Here is an 18338-nt window from a genome sequence, read left to right on the forward strand (position 1 = left end):
GGAGATGTGCCCGGTGTTATACTCACCCCAAGATCCTTTTTCGTGAATGAGGTTTGTAGTCTCTGGCCCCCTAGACTACACTCCGTCTGCAGTATTCTTTGCCCTTCCCAAATCTTCATGACTTTGTACTTAGTGGACTTGATCTGGAGCCAGTTGCTGGACCAGGCCTGCAACCTGTCCAGATCCCTTTGTAGTTCTGCCTGGTCTTCATTCAATTGAATTCCTCTCATCAGCTTCACATCATCTGCAAACAGGGACACTTCGGAGTCTATTCCTGCCCTCATGTAGTTCACAAATACCAGAAACAGCACCGGACCTAGGACTGACCCCTGTGAAACCCCACTCGTCACAGGCGCTCACCCTGACACTTCGCCACGTACCATGACTCGCTGTTGTCTTCCTGACAGGTATTCCCTGATCCACTGCAGTGCCTTCCCTGTTATCCCTGCCTGGTCCTCCAGCTTTTGCACTAACCTCCTGTGTGGAACTGTGTCAAACGCATTCCTACAGTCCAGGAAAATGCAATCTACCCACCTCTCTCTCTCTCTCTCTCTCTCTCTCTCTCTCTTGTCTTACTGCTGTCACCCTGTCATAGAACTCCTGTAGGTTTGTGACATAGGATTTCCACCACTCTTCTCCTGATAATCTTCTCCATGACTTTGCATATACATGTCAATGACACTGATCTGTAGTTTAATGCTTCGTGTCTGTCTCTTTTTTTTAAAAATGGGACTATGTCTGCTGTCTTCAATACCTCAAGTAGTCGTCCTGTTTCGATAGATGTTTTGAAGATTGTTGTTAGTAGTACACATAGCGCCTCTGCTTCCTCTCTCCGCACCAATGGAGAGATGTTATCCAGCTCCATCGCCTTTGAGGTATCTAGTTCGCTTAGTAGCCTCTTCACTTCTTCCTCGGTTGTATGTATTGTGTCCAACAGTTGGTGTACCCCACCTGTCTGTCTTTCTGGAGTCCCCTCTGTTTCCTCTGTGAACACTTCTTTGAACCTCGTGTTGAGCTCCTCACATCGCAGTCGTTTCATGTGAACTCCCCTCCTTCCTTCCTCAGCCTTATCACCTGGTTCTTGACTGTCGTTTTCCTCCTGATGTGACTGTACAATAGCTTCGGATCAGATTTGACTTTCGCTGCTATGTCGTTTTCGTATTGTCGTTGGGCCTCCCTTCTTACCTGTGTCCCATCTCTAGAACATCCTGTCTCTGTCCACCTTGTCTATTCCACGCAGTATTTTATATGTCGTTATCATGTCTCCCGTAACCCTCCTGTCCTCCAGTGTCGTCAGGCTGATTTCTCTTAACCTCTCTTTGTAGGACATTCCCCTTAACTCTGGAACTAACCTTGTCGCAAACCTCTGCACTTTCTCTAATTTCATGACGTGCTTGACCAGATGTGGGTTCCTAACTGGTACTCGCCTAATTGTGGTTGCAGGGGTCGAGACTCAGCTCCTGGCTCCGCCTCTTCACTGATCGCTACTAGGTCCTCTCTCTCTCTGCTTCCTGAGCATTGTCATACCTCGTCTTCAAGCTATGTATAGTTCCTGCCTCCACTACATCACTTGCTAGACTGTTCCACTTACTGACGACTCTATGACTGAAGAAATACTTCCTAACATCCCTGTGACTCGTAAAAGTCTTCAGCTTCCAATTGTGTCCTTTGTTTCTGTGTTCCCTATCTGGAACATCCTGTCTCTGTCCACCTTGTCAATTCCTCTTAGTATTTTATATGCCATTATCATGTTCCCCCTATCTCTCCTGTCCTCCAGTGTCGTCAGGTCGATTTCCCTTAACCTCTCCTCGTAAGACATACCCCTTAGCTCCGGGAGTAGTATTGTTGCAAACCTTGGCACTTTCTCTAATTTCCTTACGTGCTAGGCTAGGTGTGGGCTCCAGACTGGTGCTGCATACTCCAATACGGAATGATATTCTTAGGTTTGTTAGGCACCCGTCTGCTGCAGCAGTTATTTGGTTGATGTGCGACTCAGAAGGTGTGCCCGGTGTTATACTCGCCCCAAGGTCCTTTTCCTCGAGTGAGACTTTAGTCTCTGGCCCCCTAGACTATACTCCATCTGCAGTCTTCTTTGCCCTTCCCCAATCTTCATGATTTTGTGCTTGGTTGGGTTGAACTCCAGAAGCCAGTTTCTAAACCAGGACTGCAGCCTGGAGTTTATCTGGAGTTTACCTGGAGAGAGTTTCGGGGGTCAACGCCCCCGAGGCCCGGTCTGAGACCAGGCCTCATGGTGGATCAGGTTCTGATCAACCAGGTTGTTACTGCTGGCCGCACGCAAGTTGACGTACGAACCACAGCCCAGTTGGTCAGGTACTGACTGTGCTTGTCCAGTGCCTTCTGGAAGACAGCCAGGGGTCTATTGGTAATCCCCCTTATGTATGCTGAGAGGCAATTGAACAGTTGGGGGCCCCAGACACTTACTGTGTTGTCTCTCAGTGTACCCGTGGCGCCCCTGCTTTTCATCGGGGGAATGCTTCACCTCCTGTCGAGTCTTTTGCTTTCATAGGGAGTGATTTTGGTGTGCAGGTTTGGTGCCAATCCTTCCAGGACTTTCCAAGTGTATATTATCATGTATCTCTAACGCCTGCATTCGAGGGAATACATATTAAGGACCTTCAACTGTTCCCAGTTGTTTAGGTGCCTTATGTGTGCCGTGAAAGTTATTTGTACACTCTCCAGGTCTGCAATGTCGCCAGTCTTGAAGGGGGCCGTTAGTGTACAGCAGTATTCCAGCCTAGAGAGCACAAGCGATTTGAAGAGAATCACCATGGGCTTGGCGTCCCTAGTTTTGAAGGTTCTCATTATCCATCTTATCATTTTCCTAGCGGATGAGGTAGATACATTGTTGTGGTCTTTGAAGGCGAGATCCTCTGATATTATCACTCCCAGGTCCTTCACATTACTTTTCCGCTCTATTGTATGGTTAGAATTTGTCGTATACCTTCATACGTTTTTAATTTCTTCGAGTTTCCCATATCTGAGTAGTTGAAATTTCTCCTCGTTGAACTTCATATTATTTTGAGTGGCCCATTCGAAGATCTGATTGATGTCGGCTTGGAGTCTCGCAGTGTCTTCGATGGAGGTCACTGCCATGGTAATCCAGGTGCAGTTCTGCCTGGTCCTCGTCCGACTGAATTCTTCTCGTCAACTTAATATCATTTGCAAACAGGGACACTTCTAAGTCTATTCCTTCCGTCATGTTGTTCACATATGTCGTTCACAAATGTGTGTGTGTGTGTGTGTGTGTGTGTGTGTGTGTGTGTCAGAGAGACAGACTGTCAGACAGGCTGTCAGGGAGAATGTAAGACAGAGTGTCAAGGACATTGTTAGGGGGAGTGTCATGGATAGTGTCAGGGATACTGTCAGGTTGAATGTCAGGGATACTGTCAGGGAGACTGTTAGGAAGACTGCATGGTATTGTGTTGACTTGTCATGGGTGTTAACGCTCTCTGCAGTGTAGTGTTGTGGGTTGGTAACATATAGAATACATCAGAGTGCAAGGCGACAGGACCTGAAGATGCTGTTGAGAAGCAGCAGTCACACGGATTCGGAACACCATAGAGCAGAATAATGGGAGGGAGGGAAGGAAAGTCTGCTGGGTACTGGGCACTGCCCATGCTGCCTGCTAAACTCACCTCACTTGGAAAGTCAACACCTGACATCCCCCCTCCCCAACCTACCTTATCACCTATCTACCTACCATCCTACCAGCCTGGAGGGTGCTCCTGGGGTCACTGCCCCCCGAGGCCCGATCCTTGACCATAACTCGTATACTACATCGCGACGCGCTGCTCCTTGTGTCACCTGCTAACACTGACGTTTACAAAAATAAGTGTTATGCACTGTCTTTTGACTACAGTTGCTAACAATACCTGACGTCCAACAAGTGTGGGGGGATGTCAACATGCCACTATGTGGGAACTGAGGGAGAACTGTCACGGGAAAGATGGGGACCTGAGTCACGGAGCTCACATGGTGTTTGGACTTCAAGAAAAATATCAACAACACATGATGGAGAAGATAATTGTAAATATTAAGTGAAGCAAAGACTGTGTGTGTGTGTGTGTTTGTGTGTGTACTCATCTAATTGTGGTTGCAGGGGTCGATTCATAGCTCCTGGCCCCGCCTCTTCACTGGTCGCTACTAGGTCATTCTCTCCTTGCCCCGTGAGCCTTATCATACCTCTTCTTAAAGCTCTGTGTGTGTGTTTAACGACACGGTGGTATTGGTAGGAAAATCCAGGATATTGTGAGTTCTTGGGAAATGCTGATGCAAGAAACCTGGTGTCGGGAGAGAGCTGAAGAAACAATAAAATACCTACTTACGCAACTTCAACAATTCTCCACCATGCTGCCTGCATCTCCACCATGCTGCCTGCATCTCCACCATGCTGCCTGCATCTCCACCATGCTGCCTGCATCTCCACCATGCTGCCTGCATCTCCACCATGCTGCCTGCATCTCCACCATGCTGCCTGCATCTCCACCATGCTGCCTGCATCTCCACCATGCTGCCTGCATCTCCACCACAACAAAGCTTACTCAAGCTTCGACGTCTAAAAGCTTACTCAAGCTTCGTTAAACGGAGTTACGTCACGTGGTAATGCATTCGTTTAGACGTAATCGGAGGCCTAGAATGTAATGATAGACCGTGATGAACAAGTAACGGACGGTCGACTGGTATGTCCGTCCGTTGTTTCTCAACTTATTTGCGTACGTTAGTTGCAGGTCCGTGAAGGATGGAGGATGTGCCGGAAGCAGGGCACAGGAAGGAAGGAAGGAAGGAAGGAAGGAAGGAAGGAAGGAAGGAAGGAAGAACAAGTGCCCACAGATCTTCGTGTCTTGAATGGTGGATGTAAGAAAGAATTCAGGAAGAATCTAGCTGAAAAAAGGAGATGGCAGGAGTGCGGGGAGAGGGAGAGAGGTGGGAGGTGAGGCTGGGAGATGATGCTGGGAGGTGAGGCTGGGAGATGATGGAGGTAATTACGAGAGGTGCCTCATAGAGTGCAGGGCCACGCGAGGCTGGCCTCCCATCCTGCCATTGTTGTTATGGTGCACCATGGCCGCCCACGCCAGGGCGGCCTGCCACCCTCCATTGTGGTTACGGTCATGATGGGCCGCCCACACGACCAACCAAATGCTCCTCGCTAACCACAACAATCTCATGGGTCACGAATTCTCCTTTTTCTCTCTCCCTGTCTCGATGTTTTCAAGCATTTGAGGTAAATTACATCTCAAAGAGAGAGAGAGAGAGAGAGAGAGAGAGAGAGAGAGAGAGAGAGAGAGAGAGAGAGAGAGAGAGAGAGAGAGAGAGAGAGAGAGAGAGAGAGAGAGAGAGAGAGAGTACCACTACACTAATTATTGCAATTAAAAACTTATGCCTGTTGATTATATTGCTATTTTAATACAATTTGCCTCATAACAATAATTTATTTAGATCTAGTACACGTCCCCCTGCGCTCGTTACGCCTCACGTCAACCTCACGTCATCACTACCATGTCACGTCACGTCACCCCCGACAAAACTTCTCAAAATCGCTTTTTAAACAAATTACTCAGAAATGAGAAGAAGATTTCCACAGATCCCTAAGACAGGTATCTCACTAAGCATTTCCTCTTCCTTTCAGGTGTGAGAGTGGACGGACGGAAGAGCTGTCAGTGGACGGACGGAGGGGCTGTCAGAGGACGGACGGGTCTTATCTGTCAGCTGCCTCAGCATCCTCTCTGACACTCAGCTGCTGAGATATTTTGGGTCTTTGTGAGTCGTATGCCGCCCATGTCCATCCATCATCCAGGCTCTTGAAGGCGCCAGGAAAAGGACCCGCAGCTCATACGTACGTCGCCGAGCGTTCCTGTGCACGGCAGCATCGTACGGACTGGTACACGGCAGCATCGTACAGACCAGTACACGGCAGCATCGTACGGGCCGGTACCCGGCAGAATCGTACTCTTCAGTGCACGACAGCATCATACGGACTAGTACACGGCAGCATCCAACGGGCCGGTACACTGCAGCATCTTACGCTCCGGTAACCAGCCATCGCAAACGCCGTCGTCGACTTCCAAATCCAGCGTAACGAAACCACTGATCGATCGCCGAACAGTCCCCCCTCCTCCTCCCCTCATCCTCCCTCCCCTCCCCCCGGTCCGAAACCCTCCCTCTCCCCCCGGAAGCAGCCGCGTAGAGGCGGACCTTAAGCAGAGCTCGCTTGACCGGCTATGGAACACGTCTCACGGAGAATAAAAGGAGTTTGTCAATAGCAGTAAGCCGCTTTCCAGAGCCGTGTCGAGGGAAGGTAATAGTCCCCTATTGAAGGGAGTTACCCCCGCCTACACACACACACACACTCTCCCCCTGTCTCCCTGTCTCCCTGTCTCCCTGTCTCCCTCCCTTGCCATTGCATCACGGAAAAATCTTAACCATCGGTGTTCCGCTCATGTATACCTGTGTATGTGTGTGCTTTTTTGTATATTACTATTTCAAGTCATAACATTAGTTAAAAAATAATTGACGTGATCTTTTTTAGAGTAAAAAGGTAAATAGAAAGTTGAATTCTCACATTTGCTCGTAACCGGAAAATCAGTGTAAAAAAAAAAAAAAAGAAAGGAAGAGGAGGAATAGAAGATAATAAAGAGCCCAGTGAGCGGTGTGGTAAAGATGACGTGGACTAGAGCAGGACACAGAAAGTGGGGCATACTACCTCTGGTAGCCCTCACACTCGTGTTGGCTACCCACAACACCGCACACGGCAAAGGTAAGACACATGCAGCACCTCTGTTCTATGTAGGCTAGATTAATGGGGGTTTCAAGCTTATCTACCACACGAGGGTGACTGAGAGCGCGTGTCACTTGTACACGGTTAAATGACTAAAAGCCCCAGCTGTGACATTATCACAGGGCGAAAACCCGCGTCAGGAAACACTTGTCCTGTTTCCTGACAAACCTTACCTAACCTTACCTAACCTAACCTAACCTAACCTAACCTTACCTAACCTAACCTAACCTAACCTAACCTTACCTAACCTAACCTAACCTAACCTTACCTAACCTAACCTAACCTAACCTTACCTAACCTAACCTAAGTTAACCTAACCTAGCCTAACCTAACCTAACCTAACATAACTTAGCCTTACCTAACCTAATCTAACTTAACCTAACCTAACCTAACTTAACCTAAGCTAACCTAACCTTACCTTCCTGACAGCTGAAGCATGTTCTAGGCATATTCTCCTAAGAAAGAAGAAGAGCAGGAGTAAACTGGAGAAAGACTCTCCCTGTACAGAAGGCGACGAAGAGTCACTGAGCTCCTCAGGAGTGCTAGAATATCTGATACACGGAAGGAGGCGCTGACCAGGGAAGTGGAAACTATCGAACTTAAGTTAAATGACTCTTACAGGAACCAGGAGAGACAGGAGGAGCTTAAAGCTATTAGTGAAATTGAAAGAAATTCAAAATATTTCTTTTCATATGCCAAAAACAAGGCAAATACCACATCTAGTATCGGGCCCTTACTCAGACAGGATGGGACTTACACAGATGACAACAAGGAAATGAGTGAAATACTGAAATCCCAGTATGACTCTGTTTGGTGAGCCACTTATCGGTCTGAGGATCGATGACCCAAATGATTTCTTCATGAATGAGCCTCAAAACTCCATAAATGTATGCCAGATTTCCGACATTACCCTAACTCCGATAGATTTCGAAAAAGCCATTGACAACATGCCTATGCACTCAGCCCCGGGCCCAGACTCGTGGAACTCTGTTTTCATTAAGAACTGCAAGAAACCCCTCTCACGTGCCCTAAGTACACTATGGAGGAGGAGCTTGGACATGGGTGAAATTCCACAGTCACTTAAAACAACGGATATAGCCCCACTCCATAAAGGTGGCAGCAAAGCATTAGCTAAGAACTATAAGACCAATAGCTCTGACGTCCCATATCATAAAAAATCTTTGAAAGAGTGCTAAGAAGCAGGATTGCAAATCACCTGGATTCCCAAAATCTGCACAATCCAGGGCAACATGGGTTCAGGGCAGGTCGCTCCTGCCTCTCACAACTACTGGATCACTATGATATGGCCTTAGATGTACTGGAAGAAAATCAGAATGCAGATGTAATATACACAGACTTTGCAAAAGCGTTTGACAAATGCGATCATGGCGTAATAGCGCACAAAATACGTGCTAAAGGAATAACTGGGAAAGTGGGGAGATGGATCTTCAACTTCCTAACAAATCGAACACAAAGAGTAGTGGTCAACAGAGTTAAATCGGAGGCTGCCATAGTGAAGAGCTCTGTTCCACAAGGCACAGTACTCGCCCCCATCTTATTCCTCATCCTCATATCAGACATAGACAGAGATATACATCACAACACCGTATCATCCTTTGCGGATGATACTAGGATCTGCATGAGGCTGTCATCTGCTGAGGACGCGGTTAACCTCCAAGAAGATATCGACAAAGTTTTCCAGTGGGCAACGGTAAACAATATGATGTTCAATGAGGACAAATTCCAACTACTCCGTTATGGAAAACTGGAGGAGATAATAACAAGAACAGAGTACACTACAAACTCTGGCCATACAATAGAGAGGAAAAATAATGTAAGGGACTTGGGAGTAGTAATGTCTGAGGATCTCACTTTCAAGGATCACAACGGTGCCACGATCACAAGCTCAAAGAAAATGATAGGATGGATAATGAGAACTTTCAAAACGAGAGATGCCAAGCCAATGATGATCCTTTTCAAATCACTTGTTCTCTCTAGGCTGGAATACTGCTGTACATTAACATCTCCATTCAAAGCAGGTGAAATCGAAGATCTAGAGAGTGTACAGAGATCCTTTACTGCACGTATAAGTTCTGTCAAGCACCTTAACTACTGGGAACGCTTGGAAGCACTTGACTTGTACTCGTTGGAACGCAGGAGGGAGAGATATATCATAATCTACACTTGGAAATTCCTGGAAGGAATGGTCCCGAATCTGCACACAGAAATCACTACCTACGAAAGTAAAAGACTAGGCAGGCGATGCAAAATACCCCCAATTAAAAGTAGGGGCGTCATTGGTACACAAAGAGAAAACACCATAAGTGTCCGGGGCCCAAGACTGCTCAAAAGCCTCCCATCAAGCATTAGGGGAATTACAAATAAACCCCTGGCTGCCTTCAAGAGAGAGCTGGACAGATACCTAAAGTCAGTGCCGGATCAGCCAGGCTGTGGCTGGTACGTTGGACTGTGTGCGGCCAGAAGTAACAGCCTGGTTGATCAGGCCCTGATCCACCGGGAGGCCTGGTCGTGGACCGGGCCGCGGGGGCGTTGATCCCCGGAATAACCTCCAGGTAACCTCCAGGTAGGTAGACCTAACCTAACCTTACCTAACCTAACCTAACCTAATCTAACCTAATCTAACCTAACCTAACCTAACCTTACCTAACCTAACCTAACCTAACCTAACCTAACCAAACCTAACCAAACCTAACCTAACCTAACTTAACCTAAGATAACCTAACCTAACCTAACTTAACCTAAGATAACCTAACCTAACCTAACCTAACCTAACTTAACCTAAGATAACCTAACCTAACCTAAGATAACCTAACCTAACCTAACCTAACCTAACTTAACCTAAGATAACCTAACCTAACCTAAGATAACGTAACCTAACCTAACCTAACCTAACCTAAGATAACCTAACCTAACTTAACCTAAGATAACCTAACCTAACCTAACTTAACCTAAGATAACCTAACCTTACAATTAGTCAAGAATTGTTTGGTATATAACACAACAATTAAACTCCTGGGATATATACACTAGCAGACATACTCGTCTCGGTGTATATAACACAACAATTAAACTCCTGTGATATATACACTAGCAGACATACTCGTCTCGGTGTATATAACACAACAATTAAACTCCTGTGATATATACACTAGCAGACATACTCGTCTCGGTGTATATAACACAACAATTAAACTCCTGGGATATATACACTAGCAGACATACTCATATCGGTGTATATAACACAACAATTAAACTCCTGTGATATATACACTAGCAGACATACTCGTCTCGGTGTATATAACACAACAATTAAACTCCTGGGATATATACACTAGCAGACATACTCGTCTCGGTGTATATAACACAACAATTAAACTCCTGGGATATATACACTAGCAGACATACTCATCTCGGTGTATATAACACAACAATTAAACTCCTGGGATATATACACTAGCAGACATACTCGTCTCGGTGTATATAACACAACAATTAAACTCCTGGGATATATACACTAGCAGACATACTCATCTCGGTGTATATAACACAACAATTAAACTCCTGGGATATATACACTAGCAGACATACTCGTCTCGGTGTATATATTGTTGTATTTCTCTACTTTATAGTTAATTACTTAGGTTTGAAGCCTATCGACTCTACGATTACGGTAACAACTGCACAAATAACCCGTATATAGAAGGGCCATTTACACTGTGACTTCGTAAATGGACCAAGTCGGACCGAAACGTCGTGATCAGTCACGGTATTGTTCCAGTCACTGTATTGTTCCAGTCACTGTATTGTTCCAGTCACTGTATTGTTCCAGTCACTGTATTGTTCCAGTCACGGTATTGTTCCAGTCACGGTATTGTTCCAGTCACTGTATTGTTCCAGTCACTGTATTGTTCCAGTCACTGTATTGTTCCAGTCACGGTATTGTTCCAGTCACGGTATTGTTCCAGTCATTGTATTGTTCCAGTGACTGTATTGTTCTAGTGACTGTATTGTTCCAGCGACTGTATTGTTCCAGTCACGGTATTGTTCCAGTCACTGTATTGTTCCAGTCACTGTATTGTTCCAGTCACTGTATTCAGTCACGGTATTGTTCCAGTCACGGTATTGTTCCAGTCACGGTATTGTTCCAGTCACGGAATTGTTCCAGTCACGGAATTGTTCCAGTCATTGTATTGTTCCAGTGACTGTATTGTTCTAGTGACTGTATTGTTCCAGTCACGGTATTGTTCCAGTCACTGTATTGTTCCAGTCAAGGCATTGTTCCAGTCACTGTATTGTTCCAGTCACGTCATTGTTCCAGTCACTGTATTGTTCCAGTCACGGCATTGTTCCAGTCACGGTATTGTTCCAGTCACTGTATTGTTCCAGTCACGATATTGTTCCAGTCACTGTATTGTTCCAGTCACTATATTGTTCCAGTCACTGTATTGTTCCAGTCACGGTATTGTTCCAGTCACTGTATTGTTCCAGTCACTATATTGTTCCAGTCACGGTATTGTTCCAGTCACTGTATTGTTCCAGTCACTGAATTGTTCCAGTCACTGTATTGTTCCAGTCACTGTGTTGTTCCAGTTACTATATTGTTCCAGTCACGGTATTGTTCCAGTCACTGTATTGTTCCAGTCACTATATTGCTCCAGTCACGGTATTGTTCCAGTCACGGTATTGTTCCAGTCGCTGTATTGTTCCAGTCACTGTATTGTTCCAATCACTGTATTGTTCCAGTCACTATTGTTCCAGTCACTGTATTGCTCCAGTCACTGTGTTGTTCCAGTCACTGTATTGTTCCAGTCACTGTATTGTTCCAGTCACTGTATTGTTCCAGTCACTATATTGTTCCAGTCACGGTATTGTTCCAGTCACTGTATTGTTCCAGTCACTGTATTGTTCCAGTCATTGTATTGTTCCAGTCACGGTATTGTTCCAGTTACGGTATTGTTCCAGTCACTGTATTGTTCCAGTCACTGTATTGTTCCAGTCACTGTATTGTTCCAGCCACTATATTGTTCCAGTCACGGTATTGTTCCAGTCACTGTATTGTTTCAGTCACTGTATTGTTCCAGTCACTGTATTGTTCCAGCCACTATATTGTTCCAATCACTGTATTGTTCCAGTCACTGTATTGTTCCAGTCACTGTATTGCTCCAGTCACTGTATTGCTCCAGTCACTGTATTGTTCCAGCCACTATATTGTTCCAGTCACTGTACTGTTCCAGTCGCTGTATTGTTCCAGTCAGTGTATTGTTCCAGTCGCTGTATTGTTCCAGTCACGGTATTGTTCCAGTCACTGTATTGTTCCAGTCGCTGTATTGTTCCAGTCACGGTATTGTTCCAGTCACTGTATTGTTCCAGTCACTGTATTGTTCCAGTCGCTGTATTTTTCCAATCACTGTATTGTTCCAGTCGCTGTATTGTTCCAGTCACGGTATTGTTCCAGTCACTGCATTGTTCCAGTCACTGTATTGTTCCAGTCACGGTATTGTTCCAGTCGCTGTATTGTTCCAGTCACTGTATTGTTCCAGTCACGGTATTGTTCCAGTCACTGTATTGTTCCAGTCGCTGTATTGTTCCAGTCACTGTATTGTTCCAGTCGCTGTATTGTTCCAGTCACTGTATTGTTCCAGTCACTGTATTGTTCCAGTCGCTGTATTGTTCCAGTCACTGTATTGTTCCAGTCGCTGTATTGTTCCAGTCACTGTATTGTTCCAGTCGCTGTATTGTTCCAGTCACTGTATTGTTCCAGTCACTGTATTGTTCCAGTCGCTGTATTGTTCCAGTCACTGTATTGTTCCAGTCACTGTATTGTTCCAGTCGCTGTATTGTTCCAGTCACTGTATTGTTCCAGTCGCTGTATTGTTCCAGTCACTGTATTGTAAAATTTTGTTCAGTTTATTGACGGAATTTAGAATAGAGAGAGCTTGTACATGAGAAAGTTTAATCCTGAAGACAATAACAACGCAACAGCCTGGTTGATCAGGCTTTGATCCACCAGGAAGCCTGGTTTGTAACCGAGCTGCGGGGGCGTCGACCCCCAGGGGGAAGTATAAATCAGGGATCGTTCATGTTTCAGGTATTTTTCAGGTGAAATTGTCCAGATTTGAATATATAACTTGGGTTTATTTATCGTGGGAACGTTTCGCCCCACAGTGGCCTCATCAGTCCTATACAGAGAAGAATGGTTGAAGATCAGAAGGAATTTGAGGTAGTCGGTCCCTCAGCCTGGAGTCGATGTTATCACTCCATCAATCTTGATAAGATTGACGGATTGATCACATCGGCTCCAGGTTGAGGGACTGATGAAGTCAAACTCCTTCTGATCATCAACCATTCTTCTCTGTATAGGACTGATGAGGCCACTGTGGGGCGAAACGTTTCCACATTAAAGATACCCAAGTGTTGCACATGTGTCTAATTCATCAACCCGTCGGGTCTCTGAACCATGTGTCTACCTTCCAGTGTCGACAGGCAGTCAGTCCCCGACATAGTTTATATATCACGTGTTTTAATACCTCTTTAAACCCACAATATCCGAAATTTTATTGGCAAAAATTCTAATTTCCCAAAATTGCTCGAAAGACGTCAAAAAAAACGAGAGTCATGAGAAAGTTGGAAAATCCTAAGTTCTGTTAACGTTATATTCACCTCAGTGTTCTAAGTTGTAATATATATATATATATATATATATATATATATATATATATAATTTATATATAATTATATATATTTATATAATTATATATATATAATTATGTATATATATATATATATATGTCGTGCCGAATAGGCAGAACTTGCGATCTTGGCTTAAATAGCAACGCTCATCTTGCCATATAGGACAAGTGAAAATTTGTGTATGCAATAATTTCGCCAAAATCATTCTGAACCTAACGAAAAAAATATATTTCACTGTGTTTGTTTAGTATTAAATTATTGTAAACAAATCTAAAATATATTTAGTTGGGTCAGGCTAAAGTAAATTGTTCTTGTTATAACAAGGTTAGGTAAGTTTTCTAACATTCTTTTGGTGCAAAATTAAAAATTTTTACATCAACATTAATGAAAAATATATATCTTTAAACGTATAAGAATTTTTTTAGAAAGGACTTAATTTTAAATGAGTTCTTCCTAACTGACCAGTTTTACATATTCGGCACGACATAATAATATATATATATATATATATATATATATATATATATATATATATATATATATATATATATATATATATATATATATATATATAATTACAGAAGCGGTCAGCGAAATAGACTGTAGAAATAGACTGTAGAAATATGAGAACTGATTCATGGATAAATCATGAGAAGTAATTGAGTAACCTTCTTGTCTCCACAAACTCGTATGACATTTATCAATGATAGACATTATCTATTGTGGCCGCGGATGTTATTGTATGATAGACATTATCTATTGTGGCAGGGGATGGTATTGTAACTGTCAGTGGATTGTAGGGGATGGTATTGTAACTGTCAGTGGATTGTAGGGGATGGTATTGTAACTGTCAGTGGATTGTAGGGGGTGGTATTGTAACTGTCAGTTGACTGGAGAACAGAGGCAGTGTGTAGCGTAGAATATTGTTGTGGGAACTGTATTGTAGGGGGTGGTATTGTAACTGTTAGTGGATTGTAGGGGATGGTATTGTAACTGTCAGTTGACTGGAGAACAGAGGCAGTGTGTAGCGTAGAATATTGTTGTGGGAACTGTATTGTAGGGGGTGGTATTGTAGGGGGTGGTATTGTAGGGAACTGTATTGTAGGGGGTGGTATTGTAGGGAACTGTATTGTAGGGGGTGGTATTGTAGGGAACTATTGTAGGGGGTGGTATTGTAGGGGGTGGTATTGTAGGGAACTGTATTGTAGGGGGTGGTATTGTAGGGAACTGTATTGTAGGGGGTGGTATTGTAGGGAACTGTATTGTAGGGGGTGGTATTGTAGGGAACTGTATTGTAGGGGGTGGTATTGTAGGGGGTGGGTACTTTGTAGGGGTGGTATTGTAGGGAACTGTATTGTAGGGGGTGGTATTGTAGGGAACTGTATTGTAGGGGGTGGTATTGTAGGGAGGTGTATTGTAGGGGACGGTATTGTAGGGGGTGGTATTGTAGGGGGTGGTATTGTAGGGGGTGGTATTGTAGGGAACTGTATTGTAGGGGGTGGTATTGTAGGGAACTGTATTGTAGGGGGTGGGATTGTAGGGAACTGTATTGTAGGGGGTGGTATTGTAGGGAACTGTATTGTAGGGGGTGGTATTGTAGGGGGTGGTATTGTAGGGGGTGGTATTGTAGGGAACTGTATTGTAGGGGGTGGTATTGTAGGGAACTGTATTGTAGGGGGTGGTATTGTAGGGGGTGGTATTGTAGGGGGTGGTATTGTAGGGAACTGTATTGTAGGGGGTGGTATTGTAGGGAACTGTATTGTAGGGGGTGGTATTGTAGGGAACTGTATTGTAGGGGGTGGTATTGTAGGGAACTGTATTGTAGGTGGTGGTATTGTAGGGGGTGGTATTGTAGGGGGTGGTATTGTAGGGAAGTGTATTGTAGGGGGTGGTATTGTAGGGAACTGTATTGTAGGGGGTGGTATTGTAGGGAACTGTATTGTAGGGGGTGGTATTGTAGGGAACTGTATTGTAGGGGGTGGTATTGTAGGGGGTGGTATTGTAGGGAACTGTATTGTAGGGGTGGTATTGTAGGGAACTGTATTGTAGGGGGTGGTATTGTAGGGAACAGTATTGTAGGGGGTGGTATTGTAGGGAACTGTATTGTAGGGGGTGGTATTGTAGGGAACTGTATTGTAGGGGGTGGTATTGTAGGGGGTGGTATTGTAGGGAACTGTATTGTAGGGGGTGTATTGTAGGGAACTGGTATTGTAGGGGGTGGTATTGTAGGGTTCGGTATTGTAGGGGGTGGTATTGTAGGGAACTGTATTGTAGGGGGTGGTATTGTAGGGAACTGTATTGTAGGGGGTGGTATTGTAGGGAACTGTATTGTAGGGGGTGGTATTGTAGGGAACTGTATTGTAGGGGGTGGTATTGTAGGGAACTGTATTGTAGGGGGTGGTATTGTAGGGAACTGTATTGTAGGGGGTGGTATTGTAGGGAACTGTATTGTAGGGGGTGGTATTGTAGGGAACTGTATTGTAGGGGGTGGTATTGTGTATTGTAGGGGGTGGTATTGTAGGGAACTGTATTGTAGGGGGTGGTATTGTAGGGAACTGTATTGTAGGGGGTGGTATTGTAGGGAACGGTATTGTAGGGGGTGGTATTGTAGGGAACTGTATTGTAGGGGGTGGTATTGTAGGGAACTGTATTGTAGGGGGTGGTATTGTAGGGAACTGTATTGTAGGGGGTTGTATTGTAGGGGGTGGTATTGTAGGGAACTATATTGTAGGGGGTGGTATTGTAGGGTATTGTAGGGGGTGGTATTGTAGGGGGTGGTATTGTAGGGGGTGGTATTGTAGGGGGTGGTATTGTAGGGGGTGGTATTGTAGGGGGTGGTATTGTAGGGGTATTGTGGTATTGTAGGGAACTGGTATTGTAGTGGGGTGGTATTGTAGGGAACTGTATTGTAGGGGGTGGTATTGTAGGGTATTGTACTGTATTGTAGGGGGTGGGGGTATTGTGTGGTATTGTAGGGAACTGTATTGTAGGGGGTGGTATTGTAGGGGGTGGTATTGTAGGGAACTGTATTGTAGGGGGTGGTATTGTGGTATTGTAGGGGGTGGTATTGTAGGGGGTGGTATTGTAGGGAACTGGTATTGTAGGGGGTGGTATTGTAGGGAACTGTATTGTAGGGGGTGGTATTGTAGGGAACTGTATTGTAGGGAACTGTATTGTAGGGGGGGTATTGTAGGGAACTGTATTGTAGGGGGTGGTATTGTAGGGAACTGTATTGTAGGGGGTGGTATTGTAGGGAACTGGTATTGTAGGGGGTGGTATTGTAGGGGGTGGTATTGTAGGGAACTGTATTGTAGGGGGTGGTATTGTAGGGAACTGTATGGTAGGGGGTGGTATTGTAGGGAACTGTATTGTAGGGGGTGGTATTGTAGGGAACTGTATTGTAGGGGGTGGTATTGTAGGGAACTGGTATTGTAGGGGGTGGTATTGTAGGGGGTGGTATTGTAGGGAACTGTATTGTAGGGGCAGGTATTGTAGGGAACTGTATTGTAGGGGGTGGTATTGTAGGGAACTGTATTGTAGGGGGGGGTGGTATTGTAGGGGGTGGTATTGTAGGGAACTGGTATTGTAGGGGGTGGTATTGTAGGGGGTGGTATTGTAGGGGGTGGTATTGTAGGGGGTGGTATTGTAGGGGGTGGTAGTGTAGGGAACGGTATTGTAGGGGGTGGTATTGTAGGGAACTGTATTGTAGGGGGTGGTATTGTAGGGGGGGGTGGTATTGTAGGGAACTGTATTGTAGGGGGTGGTATTGTAGGGGGTGGTATTGTAGGGAACTGTATTGTAGGGGGTGGTATTGTAGGGGGTGGTATTGTAGGGGGTGGTATTGTAGGGGGTGGTATTGTAGGGGGTGGTATTGTAGGGGGTGGTATTGTAGGGAACTGGTATTGTAGGGGGTGGTATTGTAGGGAACTGTATTGTAGGGGGTGGTATTGTAGGGGGTGTATTGTATTGTAGGGAACTGTATTGTAGGGGGTGGTATTGTAGGGAACTGTATTGTAGGGGGTGGTATTGTAGGGGGTGGTATTGTAGGGAACTGTATTGTAGGGGGTGGTATTGTAGGGAACTGTATTGTAGGGGGTGGTATTGTAGGGGGTGGTATTGTAGGGAACTATATTGTAGGGGGTGGTATTGTAGGGAACTGTATTGTAGGGGGTGGTATTGTAGGGGGTGGTATTGTAGGGAACTGTATTGTAGGGGGTGGTATTGTAGGGAACTATATTGTAGGGGGTGGTATTGTAGGGAACTGTATTGTAGGGGGTGGTATTGTAGGGGGTGGTATTGTAGGGAACTGTATTGTAGGGGGTGGTATTGTAGGGAACTGTATTGTAGGGGGTGGTATTGTAGGGGGTGGTATTGTAGGGAACTGTATTGTAGGGGTGGTATTGTAGGGAACTGTATTGTAGGGGGTGGTATTGTAGGGGGTGGTATTGTAGGGAACTGTATTGTAGGGGGTGGTATTGTAGGGGGTGGTATTGTAGGGGGTGGTATTGTAGGGAACTGTATTGTAGGGAACTGTATTGTAGGGGGTGGTATTGTAGGGGGTGGTATTGTAGGGGGTGGTATTGTAGGGGGTGGTATTGTAGGGGGTGGTATTGTAGGGAACTGTATTGTAGGGGGTGGTATTGTAGGGAACTGTATTGTAGGGGGTGGTATTGTAGGGGGTGGTATTGTAGGGAACTGTATTGTAGGGGGTGGTATTGTAGGGAACTGTATTGTAGGGGGTGGTATTGTAGGGGGTGGTATTGTAGGGAACTGTATTGTAGGGGGTGGTATTGTAGGGAACTGTATTGTAGGGGGTGGTATTGTAGGGGGT

At 45.2% G+C, this 18338-nt stretch overlaps 1 protein-coding gene across 1 annotated transcript in view; it reads left to right on the forward strand.

The window, feature by feature from the left end:
- LOC128695363 (lachesin) overlaps positions 1-18338 on the forward strand; it is a 262137-nt gene that overhangs the window by 24822 nt on the left and 218977 nt on the right. The window contains exon 2 of the mRNA XM_053785883.2: positions 6548-6775. Coding sequence (XP_053641858.1) covers positions 6679-6775 — 97 coding nt within the window. The 5' untranslated portion in view covers positions 6548-6678. The remainder of the gene's footprint in view (positions 1-6547; positions 6776-18338) is intronic.

This window comes from Cherax quadricarinatus, chromosome 50 (genome assembly GCF_038502225.1).
Source record: "Cherax quadricarinatus isolate ZL_2023a chromosome 50, ASM3850222v1, whole genome shotgun sequence".
In the NCBI taxonomy this organism is placed as follows: Eukaryota; Metazoa; Arthropoda; class Malacostraca; order Decapoda; family Parastacidae; genus Cherax; species Cherax quadricarinatus.